General features: G+C 39.3%; 1 protein-coding gene across 4 annotated transcripts in view; it reads left to right on the forward strand.

The window, feature by feature from the left end:
• The first annotated feature begins 11,515 nt into the window (after window positions 1-11,515).
• The window catches only part of LOC122662197 (mRNA-capping enzyme-like), an 84,898-nt gene continuing 82,450 nt past the window's right edge, over window positions 11,516-13,963 (forward strand). For all 4 annotated transcript variants that reach the window (XM_043857775.1, XM_043857772.1, XM_043857774.1 and 1 more), the window contains exon 1: window positions 11,516-11,765. In XM_043857775.1, the coding sequence (XP_043713710.1) occupies window positions 11,619-11,765 (147 nt within the window). In that variant the 5' untranslated portion in view covers window positions 11,516-11,618. The remainder of the gene's footprint in view (window positions 11,766-13,963) is intronic.

Here is a 13,963-nt window from a genome sequence, read left to right on the forward strand (position 1 = left end):
TCCTAGACCCCAATCTAGGTGGCAACTCTTGTCAACGAGAGACCTCTTCACCACTTTTCAATCAAGAGGAGGGAGGCCTTCCTGGCAACGAAAGCCGTTTGCGTGCACACCCCAACATATGCTATTACTCATTTTAAGCTTCTTGTTGGACTTTAAAACTACATTAATAGGGTGGGCTGCTGTTTCTTGTGGGGACAAAAGCAAGACGAGAGGAAGATCCACTAGGTGGCTTGGGACTGTTTATGCTAGCCAAAGCTTGAAGGTTGACTTTGCATAAGAGATCTTCATGTCCAAAATGTTGCTTTGCTTGCTAAATTGGAATGACAACTGCTCACGATACCAAATTCCTTATTGGCAAGATTGACTAGGAGTATCTATTTTCCTGATGGAATTCTCCACTCTAGGGTACCACCCATCTTGGTCCATTCTCAAAGGTAAAACCTTACCTACTACAAGGCTATTGTGGGTAGTTGGAAATGAGAGAAATACTCGTATTTGGGAGGACCTTTGGTTTTCCATCTCTTTAGGGCTACAAACTACAATATCCTAGACCTTCCTTGTGCACAATTATTTGGGTGTCTAATCTCATATCTTCGGACCTAATTGCGATGTTTTGAAATTGAGGAGGCTTTTTCTTTTCTATGAAGTGGAGGCTAATCTATAAATACCTATCATCTTTAAAGGGTGTCCAAATTGTTTGTGCTGGGTCCAAGGGACTATTCTATTAAGTTAGCTTATCGACTGGTGCCTTGGATCCCCTTCCATATCTGCCTCAAGTTCCATAGTAAATTGCATCCCTAATGTAGTTTGGGAAATTATGTGAAACTCTAAGGTTCCTCCAAAGGTACAAAGCTTTATTTGGAAGGCATGATTAAATGCAATTGGTGCACTTGACAACCTTAGACAGAGGAACATTGTAGTTTCAGATTTATGTCCGTGTTGTGAATGTGCTTGTGAGACTATTGAGCATGCCCTTCTTCAGTGTACTTATGCCCAACAAGCCTAGTTCGCTTCTTGTCTCAATGCAACCATTGGCTCACCTTAACTGGTCCATCTCGAATTGGGAGGAACGCCCTGGTATGGCGAAGAAGGAGCATAAGGAGTGCTTTACTGCCCATAGGATCACACCATTTGGGAAATTTGGAAGTGTTGAAATGATGTGGTTTTTATAACAATTCCTGATTTCTGTTATTGGATTGGCAAGGTTAATGGTATTATGTTCAAAACGATATATGCCCTTGTTGCCTTTGCTCCCCCTACTGCTCCACCAACTCTGCAAGTTCTTCTTCTTCCGTGGCTGCTCATCATATATTTTTTCTGATGCTCAAGGCTATGGGCTTGGGATCTGTTATTTTCTATAATAAGTCTATCCTCCTTATGATGATTACAAACCATGTGTTGCCTAGTTCTGCCATTGTTGGGGAAGCTGTAGCCATTCCATGTATGGAGATTATTATCGAGCATGGGTTGAGAAGAGTCACTATTCACCATGATTGCCAAGTTTTGGTCTTTTGCCTATCAGACTTGTCGGTGCCCCCATCGGTTGAGGTCCACTCTATACTCTCAAATGTTAAGCTTCTTTGACATGCATAGATTTTTTCCTCCTTTCATCATGTTAGTAGATCAGATCATGTTTATGCCCATGCTGTCTCTAAGTAGGTTTTGAGCTACCCTCGTATAGGTCTCTGGAAGAATTCTTCATCTGAGGATCTTCTGAAGATCGTATCATCCCTTTTACCTAGTGAGGCATAACCTTTACCAAAAACAAAAAAAAAAGTCCCAACCTTTAAAATAATAAAATAGACACGATGAGGTTATGATGGTCCAACACCCCAACATGAAGTCACAAGGGATGGAGAAGCAGTGAATGAGGGACAGTAAGGTCCCACATGCTACACTACAGCATCCAGCTCCACCAAGAAGGGGACAGTTAAGTACCACGAACTACCATTAATATAAGGTGTCACTATGAATGATTACCCAAAAAGAAAAAGAAAAGAAAAGAAAAAAAAAAAACCGTTGTAAACGCGTACAATATGGGTCTCGCGTTTTTTATATTTAAAAAACGGACCTCTTAGAAAGAAGGCTTACATCACGATTCGCTTCACCATTTTGGACTCCAAAAACTCCAAACCCTTCGACCTTCCCTAGCCCTAACGTCGTCTAGTACACCCGTTGCAGCGTCGCGGCGTTGGATGCGAGTGTGCGACAGTGGAAGTTTCCCCTACAATTCTTCGTCGGGAAAGGTAAGATCATTCTCTATATGCCTCTCGGTCGGTCTACCCGTTCTTTCCTTTGTTGCCCCTTCATCACGGCAGACTTGGGAGTAATTTCATGGGAAGCCCCCAGTTGCAAGCATAGTAGTTAATGTAGAATTGGGAGTAATTAATGCATCCAGGTTATTCTCCTTCATTAGCTTCACAAACCCATTTTCTGTCAAGCTCTGCATACTTGCTAGTGCCGGCTGATATACAGGATCGCTAGTACTAGTGGTGTTCTCAGCTGCCATGTAGAGGGCTTGGTCGTATTGTGGAATCATGTCCTGCACGCCACCCATCAAAGGCTTTTGTGCATAATTCTAAGCCCCCCTCCCCCCCCCCCCCCCTTTTTTTTTTTCTGCCAGGAAGGGATGTCAATACCGGGAATTTGAGAAGAAGAAAAGCGTATCCCCTATTAATGGCAATAGTAAGAGAGGTACTGTGATCAATCTTTGACAATGCCACACTGACTCTTTTCGTTTTCCCTTTCATTTCGATGTTAACTAATTATCAGCAATGTTAGATGGGCCGTGCCCAAGTACTGTTTATGCTTTAACACACATCCAATAATGACAAACACTTACTTGAGTATGTTTGTGGACTGTGGGCGCAAATTGCTTGAAATTGGAACAGGTCTTTGACATCATTTTTACTTGAAATGTGTCTTTGAAGTTGAGATTCTTTTTTTGATATATGGTGTTTGGATTTTGGATGTTGGAATGGGTTGTGGATATTGGATTGGGATGTGGATATTAATATGCAGTTTTCATAGATGTTATAGATGCTCTGAACTTTGGATGCAGGTTTTTATGTAATACAACAACAACAACAACAACCTCAGCCATATGTAATAATTCTTCAATTTATGTGTGTATTGCCATATGTTTTTGTCATGTATTTTTCAAATCTAAACGATTAAAATCTGTGACTGGATTTTTTACCAACGCCCAATGCTGAACACAGTTTTTCGCCATCCCATTTTAACTTTGCTCGAGAGCCCCTTTCCTTCCCTACCTGTGCACGCTCTTCCTCCAAATTTCCAAAACCTGGTTTTTTTTTTTTCCCACTTTCATCTATCTTCCTTCCGCCTATCTTAGGCTGCTGCCTCTTCCTATCAGAACCGCTCTTTCTGGTTTCCCAATCATACAACAGATAAATTTTCTGCTATTCACCCAAGATTTGGAAATTTTCTAAATAATTGAGGTAAGTAGGTTTTTCTTTTTCTTTTTACCTCTTCTCATCTCTCTCTGCCTTTTTTGTAAGAATATCAACGGATCTTTTATCACTTGTTTTGGAAAATAACATTAATAATGCATGCTACTTATATTTATAATCTATTTTTTTCTTTCTTTTTGGTGATTTGAGATTGTCTTTGTGTCTCTGGGGCCCCGTTTGTTTAGCAGGGACCTGACCTTGGGGTGTGATTTTTGTGGGAGTGGGGTAAGGGACAGGAATGAACATGCAGAGGAAGTGTGAAGGAAACTGATCTTTACCATTCCACTCATTTGTTTGGCTGTTCTGTGGGGAAAAGTTCCAGACAGTTGGTCGGAGGAGAAAGACATACATGGGGTGCGAGGAAGAAGACGATGGTGGCCTTCATCCTTGTCGGAGCCAACATCCACTGCATTCCATCCCTCGGTCCAGTGGCAGTAAGGAATCAGAGGTGAGAAGAGAGGCGAGAGAGATCCATGGTGGTAGAATCGGCCAATTGGACACAGCATCTTCTTCTTCTTCTTCAACCCCCTCTTTTTAAAAAAAAATCTTTCAGCCCAGGCCACAAGGGGCCTATGGGCAGAGAGCTCAGTTGCAGAGGGCTCGGTTGCTGTTGGTTGTTTTAGAGCAAATCATGACCCTTCCTCTCTTCTTGATTCTCCCTAATTAGGTTTAGGTTTAGATTGAAGGTGGCCGTTGAATCTTATAGTCGCTGGCGACCTGTCTTAGCTCCATCTCTCTCTCTCTCTCTCTCTCTCTCTCTCTGAAATCGAATTGTTGTCACAATTTCTGCTACTTAGATTTCAAGGGTTGATCACTAATCAAGGGTTATTCTTGTTGAGGTAATAGAAGATTTATTCTTTTTTTTTTGCACCCAAAAGTTTTGATTTTCCTCAATTTTTTTGGTTTTACATCATTACAGTACTGTGTAATGCCAAACATGATTCTTTGACCCTGGTTCATAGAATCGAAAGAATATAATTTGTGCTTTCCAAATTCCAATCGCCATTCTAGTATCCAAATTCCCAAACTGGGCCAGATTTGGTTTCAGGCGAAGATGGTGGTGGCTCTGATGTGTCGACAACAGATGGAGATGTGGGTGCAACGTCGGGTTGCAATGGCTGGGGATATCCAATCTTGGTAGCGGAGCTTGCAACGATGGGCAAGATGCGTAGTGCACTGGTGTCCTCGCCCATCTCCAATGGTTTTCCCTGTTTTTTTGGCCAAGTCCCACCAAATCGACAAGACTTTGCGAGGGGGTGGGGTGAGAGAGTCCTTGAGCCATGTCGACCGACAAGAAAATAGTGTGTTTTTTGTTGCCGACCCAAAACCCCACCCCTGATAACCAAATGACCTCAAATCCCATGGGGTGGAATAGTTCGTACAACTATCCCACCCTCTAAATTCCCACCCCATCAAACATATGGGGCCTTTGTGTGTGTGTCAAGACTTCAGCTCATACAGATGATGGTTGTGCAAATGTTTACTTGAGTTTAATATTGAAATGATTTTGAGTCATTATCGGTCAAAAAATGCTTGGGAGTATACATTTTTTTGGTGAACAAAGAGAAAAGAAACAGGGGCCCCAAAAGGAAAAAAAGAAAATTATAAGAGAATCAAAACAGAAAAGGCAACATCCAACTGTTAAGAGGAAGGGACTAAGGGTTGCAACAAGGACAAGGGCAAATCCCAGGAGACAACAATAAGCCTGTTCCTTGGGGAATCGGTAGCACTAAGGTGAGGTAATAGGGAGAGCTTAGAGCTGACATCAAGTAGATGGATTTGTAGATCTTATCAAAGGAATGGGAGTTGGAGGTCCATTTGCGAAGATTACGCTCCATTCAAATAAGATTGATAGCAGCACCAATGGCAAGCTTGCCGACTTCATCACAAATAGATTTCCCAACATAAGTCATATCCCCCCAAATACATTCTCTCGCAAGAGGGAGGATTCTTCTATTACATGGCCAACATTTGTCCAAAACTCCTTTCCAACCTGCAGAGGAGAAGGGGCAAGAGAAGAAAGATGGTTGGTGTTTTCAACACCATTCCAACAAAAACAACAAAACGGGGAGACGGGAATCTGCTGATTGAGAAGTAAAAAAATGCATTGGAAGACAATTGGATAAGGCTGTCCAAACAGTGAAGCTGTGACGGGGGATGTGACCTTTAAACCACACAATCTTATGCCAAAGAGACAAGACCTCGAACTCTATCAAAGTCCCAAATTTAGAAGGAACTGAAGAGTCCATTTGAGGAAGGAAGCCAAACAACCATATCACCCCTGCTTTGTGGTATAGAGGGGAGGGGAGGCAAGGCATTCCAGATAGAGGATAATGTAGGAGAGGAGAGAAGGGGAGGAGCCCAATCATCTGGAGAAATAAGGGATGCAACTGAGGACTGCTTGCAAATACCTGAAGAGTAGATAGCTCTAGTACCCATAACTAAAAGGGGGAGGTAGACACACCGTCATCAATCTTGGAGGGGATGGCCCCAAGAGCAATAGGCCTAAGTTTCAAAATCTTTCGTCAAACCCAAGAAGCGTCAGAGAAAGGGGAAATTGTCCAAAGCGAATCCTTTCGAAGAAGACCTGAGTAAACTCAATTCACCCAAATTCTTTCCTTCTTAGCCACCATTTTTCTAGATCAATTTGAGGATGCTAGAAGAATTAGCCTCTTTGATCCTTCTCAGCCAAGACCTCCCTCTTCCTTTGGAGACAAACAGCAGCCGAACTGACTTGGTGAAGAAATCTTGATGATTCAGCTCCTTTCCAAAGAATCGCACACATTGGGCATTCCATTGGCTTGATAGTAGACTGAGGCAGCCCATAAACACCAGACCAATAGATATAGGAGGAGGAGGACTGATCTGATCAGTTCCAGACGCCCTGCATAGGAGAGGAGTTTGCCCTTCCAAAGTTGCAGCCTCATACGAATCAGATTTAATATTGGAGTGCAGTGATGGACAGTCAACCTGGCAGGGATCAAAGGCAACCCCATATACTTGACCGGAAGATAACCGGAAGAGATCCATCATCTCAAGGAAAGAAGCCTTATCTGCATCAGAGATCCTTGCTAAGAATAAGTGAGATTTATGGAGATTGGTATGAAGACCTAACAATCCCTCAAAGTGGTGCAAATGCAATATGATGGTCTCAATAGAGGTAGGATCTGCTTTTGAGAAAATCATAAGATCGCCAGCAAAAGAAAGATGAGATAACATTAGGGCCTTACAATTCGGGATGGGGGATATGATGTGCTGATCAGTATTGGATTGGATACTTCTAGAGAGGGGATACATTAGACTATTTGATTAGATTTTTATTTAGATTGACAACTTAACTGTCCTAGTGCCAGAACCAGTCACTGTAGCTAAGGAACCATCAGCTAAAGTAACACCATAGAACTAAAACTCGAAACTCGACCAGGTTTCGACCTTCGGAAAAACCGAGTTAACTCGAGATATCTCGAGATCTCGGCCGAGTTGGTGCATGTTTTTTTTTCAACTTGAAACCTGATTTTGATGGGTTTTAGACCTATAGTTTAGGTTTGAAACTTGGTACTTAGTCTATTTTAGGCCATTTAAACACAATGACACTATCAAATTTTGCAAAAACAAAGTCCAAATAGGAGTTTCACTTAGTGGGAAACCAGGACAAACACTTATGCCAGAAACCAGGACAAACACAGGATAAACAATTATTTATGCCTAATACCATTTAAGTAAATGTTTTTGTATTGGTACTTTATTTTGAAAGCTTTCCAACAAGTCATAGATTGCTTAAATCTGATTTATATTGAAGGAGTTGTGTACCGGTCAAACTTAATTTGGTGTGTGCGAATGTTGTCAAAATCGCTCTGAATAAAAATATTTTTTTGGACATCAAAACAAATGAATATTTTACTGCACTTATTGTTTTTAGCAATGTTTTTCCATATTAAGATTTATTGAATTTTTAGATTTGAGAAAAACCCCAACATTAGAAAGTTGAAAATTGCACCTACCATCGAAAATCCAGTTTTTGTTCTTGAATTGGGGGGTTGACTTTTTTTTCTTTTGGAATTTGATTTTTTAACTATTTTTATTGGATTTAAATAGGGGGTATTTGCTTATTTATGAATAATACCTTAAGTAAATAATATACAAATTCATTTACTTAAATGATATTAGGCATAAATAAGTGTTTGTAACCCAAGGTTTGCATCGATAGGTGTCTGTATACCAAGATTTCCCAATGAGATCTCGAGATCTGGCACTTATATAAAGGAGTTTGGGTCGAGATCTCGACGAGATATTGCACTTTCTCGTTTCGACCCTGGGAAAATCGAGATCTCGCGAGTTTTAGTACTATGAGTAACACTAGACGATGATGTATCAAAGGACGAAAATATACCTGAGACTAGTCATATGATCCGAAGCCCCTGAATCAATGATCCAAGGACGAGCGGTAGCAGTCGAAAGACATGCAGTGGCATTACCTGACTGGACAAAAGTGGTGGTTGAAGGTTGGGCTGACTGAGAAATCTAGAATTGGGTGAAACGGGCATACTCCTCATCAGACATCTTCACGGTCTTACCCTTAGGCGGTGGAGATGTAGAAACAACAGACTCAATAGTAGTAGCAAAATTGGCAAATTGTTGCTGAGATGGTTTGCCATGAAGTTTCTAACAAAAACATTGGATATGTCTTGGGCGACCACAATGGTGACAAGTCCTCACCGAATTCGAACCATCAGAAGCATCCTGAGTACCCAAAGTAGGTGGTTTACCAGAACCAGCCCCACGTCCACGACCACCACCACTATTACCACTACCACGATTACGATTACCAGCCCCTTTATTGGGCCCATGGTTGGGTGGAAAAGATGCCAAAGCTGATGTATCAACAACAGTAGTATTCTCACGAGAAACACGCAGAACTCTGAAAAAAGTTTCAGACAATGTGGCTACCTTGTCACCACCAAGAATTTGGGAATGGACTGAATCAAACTCCTTCCCAAGTCCTCCCCAAATCCCCATAACAGCATGCCCCTCCCACTTGACTTTGCATTGTTCTACATTCGAAGTAATAGGAAGTAGGGAATTAAGCTCCTCATACATCCTCTTAAAATTAGCAAAGTATTGGGTCAAAGGACGACCCTTTCGATCAACCTTATAGAACTCCTGAGACAATTCATAAATGCGGGAAAGGTTGTTTTGTCTAGAGTACAAATATTAAGATACTCCCACAACTCCTTCATAAATGTGGAAAAGGTTGTTTTGTCCAGAGTACAAAATATTAAGATACTCTCACAACTCCTTAACAGTATCAATGTGTCACCAAAGCGACAATCTGATGTTCCATAGAGTTCAACATCTGTCCCAATATTCTAGCATCAACAATATCCCATAACAGGTCATCATCAGGTTTATTCTTAAATAAGTGATCCTGCTGATCACGTCCGGTCAACACCAACTTAACAATTTTCTTCCATTGTTGAAAGTTGGTGACCCCCTCCATATTCTTTTGAGTAATACGATTGGAGGAGGAAGAAAAAACTTTGGTCATCACCGACTTCTAATTATCAACCATTATGCACAATCAAATCGATGAAGTAAAGATGCAAAAATAGGAGAAAAAATTCTGGAAAATTTGAACCTCAAAACCCGGACAAAAAATTGGTTTTGCCTAAAACCCTGACAAAAATCAATTCCAAGAGAAGATACTCCACAAAAAAATTCTCCTACCAAGCAATATCGGAAACTGGTTCAGCACACTTCTAAAAATCCAGTCAAGCAAATAGGGTCCAAAAATCGATCCAAAAATCCTGTGAAAAAAATCGAATTTTCCACCCTGAAAAATCGACCCCAAAAACACTGCCGATTTTAATCTTCAGCTTCCAATGCAATCTTCACTCCACCAAACTCGGTAAAATACTTCCACAAACGAAAAGAGAGACCTAGTTCTTAATTTAGAACATGAACTAGTCTCTAGACAGATCCAAAAAACAGCATAGGGTGCTGCACCCCTTCAAACGAAAAATAGAAGAAGCCGCACAAAGCTTCAATCTCTCACGAACCCTTCAATCTTCAATATTAGATTTCAGAAAAGTGAAGAAGATAATCAAAGAGAGCTGTGACAGTGCCTAAAGCTCTGATACCATGTCATTAATGAGAGAAAAAGAAGGAGAAGAGAAAAGAAAATCAAGAGGGAGAGAGAGGGAGAACTGATATGCAGATCGAGAGTTACACCATAGAACTAAAACTCGGAACTCGACCCCTTGGAAAACCGAGTTGACTCGAGATATCTCGAGATCTCGGTTGAGTTGGTGCATTTCCAACTCGAAACCTGGTTTCGGTGGGTTTTAGACCTAGTTTAAGTCTCGTCTCGACCTCTTGGAAAACCGAGATCTCGCACTTGCAAGTTTTAGTTCTATGGGTTACACGATATGTGTAATCTCTCACTAAACTTCAATAAATAATTATCAAAGGCAAAACAGAGAAATCAAACATAAAAATAAATAAAACAAATGACTAAACTACCTTCTCACATGTCTCGGTATTAACACCATGCGCTAATACTGAGACTCACATGAATCTCGATAACAATCTCCATCCCCAACAATTCTTCTTCTAATCCTCTCACAGTCCAAACCCTAAGATTCCCCCTTTTGTTTTCAATTTTCCCAATACCTAAATTCTGCCCAGACAAAACCAGCTGCCAAATCACACCAAACTTTGATCGAATTATCCTCTCATACTATGGAAAACTCGATCCAAGTAGCTCCCTCATCTGACCATCATAAACCCTAAAAATCCATCTTTTCCTCTTTTCAAAAACCCGAAACCCTAACCCTATCCTTGCTGCCGATTCTAATTAAAAGGCCTAGACTTGTTCAAATTTAACAAGACCTTCACTGGAAGACTCCCCTACATCAACTTAGCATAACCCTACCATAAAACCGTAGGTGCCATTAAAACCTAACCCAAATTTAACCAAAAACATCTATTTTGACCTATTTGAACTACCCTGTTCATGGCAGATCCTGGTATTGGCTTCTAGTTGATCTCCTACCAATCTAGAACTACATTACCTAGAATGCAGGGCTTCACCAACCTGATAATATGGGTAGAAGTGTAGAAACCAGTACATGATAAATAGCTTATAAAGGTAAGCACCATATGGGTGCCACCATTCAACCTACAGTAGTCAAACAATCCAGTGGTAAGTTGGCTAGAGATTCGTTTTGAGTATTTTTTTTAAGCAACTGAGTCATTCTATTGACCATATGTTTGACGATGATACACAGCGTTCCATTTGTAAATTGTAAAAGACTTGAAGAAGAAAGCCGGGAGACAGTGCATGAAACTGTTTTAAAATTGTCTTCAAGTGTGTGTTCAGAAACTGCTTGTTTGGATTTGATGGCTCAAGTACTCCCTTGCCACCTCATTTTAGGACAGAGTAATAAACTGCACTCTGCATGTCTTTCTAATTAAGAAAGCCGGGAGACAGTGCATGAAACTGTTTTAAAATTGTCTTCATGTGTGTGTTCAGGAACTGCATGTTTGGATTTGATGGCTCAAGTACTCCCTTGCCCCTCATTTTAGGACAGAGTAATAAACTGCGAGCTGCATTTCTTTCTAATTAAAATTTTTGCCTTCTTGTAGTAGATTGTCTTCATGATTGTTTTTCAAAGTGATTTTTAGAATGAGAAGCAGACTTCCCTCTCCATACTTAAAAAGAAGTGCCGAAGGAAAAAAAAAACACTCCTGAAGAATCAAATATTTGCCGAAAATTGTTCTAATTAGAATTGTCTGATGAATTAGACCAAATTTCCCAACTTTTTCTACCCTTCATAGTTACATAGCAAATTTGGGAGTGTCAATTTGATTTCATAGAATGTACATAAATGGATTGCGGTTACATTTAGTGAAGCTTGTGTACGTGCTGGTGCTGCAATTTTTATTTGTTCTGGATGGTTTTGTTTAGGTTACAGAGTTTGATAATTCTTAGTTTTCTTGTATATTAGTCTCACAGGAAAAAATGGTTTCTTCTTTTCTTGAATAGGCAATGAGTGAAATGTTTTTGTTGATGTAAATATTAATGAAATAACCTTGAGCAACCTAAACATATCTACACACTGCCAAATGCGGCTTGGTGGATGTTGAATGATTTTCTCTATGGACTTAAATGCCTCACCGTTACCTGAAGAAGATGATGAAGCGATCTTTGAAGATCATGATCACGAAGATCACGTTGAAGGACGACTTGCAATGGAAGAACATGTAGAGACTGCAGTTGAAACTTTTCGCAGAGTACTATTCTTTCCTTTTTCATCTTTTCTGAAGTAAGCTAAGATAATTTATGCATTGGGTTGTTGAATGTACTCCGCTTCCTTTGTGTCTCTACTGATCTAAACTTATAGCTGATGAAATGCTTTTTTTAATTGTACGTTATACATTTTGGATTGTTTTATGAAGATACTTGTTTATTGTTAGTTAGATTATTTTGATTTTCTTTGTGGTTATTATTGTATTCGAAACTTTCTGACTAAGATGGGCAATACTTTAGGGCTTGAATGTATTTGGCTTTTATTCCATTCGTCTGTAGTAATTTAAAGTATGTATGATGCTTCCTTAAATCGTACACTCTGTAGTCTAGACCATTGACTATCTACGATATATAGTTTTACTTTTCTAGATGATTATTGTCATTATTATTATTATCATTATAATTATCAATTTATCATTATTATTTTTATTAAATTTTTTTTGTTGATTTTCAATTGTTTAATAATTGACCACATGCAAGAGGGTATTCTTTATGTATATATGGTGGTGATGCAGGAAAACAATGGTAATCATAAACTGATAAAGGATCTTGGAACAAGAAAGGTAATGTAGAAATGTGGAATTTTATGGCATTGGTAAAAGAACAAGAAATAGAAATATATATGTGGTTCAAAAAGATCTGAAACATGACGGAAGAAATAAAAGAAAATAATGTCAGAAACGGGGACAGAGAAGGAAAGATAATTAAAAAAGTGGGGGGGGGGAGATTTTTTTTTTTAGAAATCCACTTATGGGGCTCTTAGTTCAGCTAGAATTAAGTGTGAGTAATGCATCCATAAGGGAAAATGTTAAATAACAAGACTTCAACTTTAAAGATGGAAATCGTCAGAAATAATGCTTTTCTTGATTGATTTATATTTTTTTTTGAAGAAATGTGAATAGGTCAGAAAAAAAGAAACGTTCTGGATGTGTGATGAGAATCAGACATAGCTAAAAACTTACAAAAGAAGAAACCAGAAATAAAAGGATGCCAGAATTCCTAGTCATTTGGATGCTAGGATAAGCTTGTTCCTGTTTAGGCAATTATTCTGGATAAGTCTAGACCAGTCCTAATTTATGCAGTCCAAGTCTCAGTCAAAGAAGGTTCAAAAGTAACTAATGCATGTGGGGAACATAAGAAGCATTAACTAGTTAGTTATAGTTAGTATCTAAAGTTGTAGAGTCCTAAACTATTATACAGTCAACAAGTTAGTTTCATTGATGGTATGGGTGTCAAAGTTCAGGCCGAACCGGTTGGACTGTCTGAACTGAACCCGTATCAAGTCAGTTTCAGTTTGGGGTTTATGGGACTGGTAGAAACTGAAATGGGCTGCAACCATGTCTATCAAAACAAATGTTGATAGGTAATCCATCAAGCACAATCTAACATAACAAATAATAGTATGTATCAGTAAAAATAATAATAATAATAATAAGTAGACAACCATTTAACAAATCAAAATATCATCATTGAAATTATTTCATCAAACAAGAAAATCCACAAACATTATCTATAACAAGAAAATATATTTATTATCTGTCACATAACCCATGAAATCCACAAAGTATAGTTCATACCATAAAAAAGAAAAAAACATCAATTGTTTATATCTGAGAACCAGAGTGCTTTGCTAGAACGAGAGTCTTCGGGTTTCAGGTTTGGGGGTTTTCTCACTGGCTTTTGGGCTTTTAGGTTTTAGGTTTTAGTATTGGGAAAATTACAAAACCCCCCCTGTAGTTTGAAAAGATTACGCCTACCTCCCTTCAGAGGGGAGATGGATGTAATTTTTGAGAGAGGCAGGCATAATTTTTTCAAACTACAGTTTTTTTTGTTGTTGTAAATTTCCCTTTATTTTGTTTGGTTAAAACTCATAAATATGTATTAATACGCAATTAATATGACAATTAATATGGTGTTTCTTTAGAGTCGCATATAAAATTGTAGTACCTGATAGAATACGGTAAGAGTCGGATATGGCAATTAGGTTAGGGTTTGAGGTGATGGTTATGCTAGGCAGGTGTAGGGGAGTCTATCAGTGAAGGTCCAGTGATGGTTTGATAAGCGGAAGTGTGAAAATTAGAAAGGCAGAAAGTTAGGGTTTCGGGTTTTTGAAAAGAGTTAAGAGGAGATCTAGGGTTTAGAGGGGGAATTTGAGTAAGGGCTTCAGGTCGAGTTCTCCAAG

The sequence above is a fragment of the Telopea speciosissima genome, chromosome 5, assembly GCF_018873765.1.
Source record: "Telopea speciosissima isolate NSW1024214 ecotype Mountain lineage chromosome 5, Tspe_v1, whole genome shotgun sequence".
Classification (NCBI taxonomy): domain Eukaryota; kingdom Viridiplantae; phylum Streptophyta; class Magnoliopsida; order Proteales; family Proteaceae; genus Telopea; species Telopea speciosissima.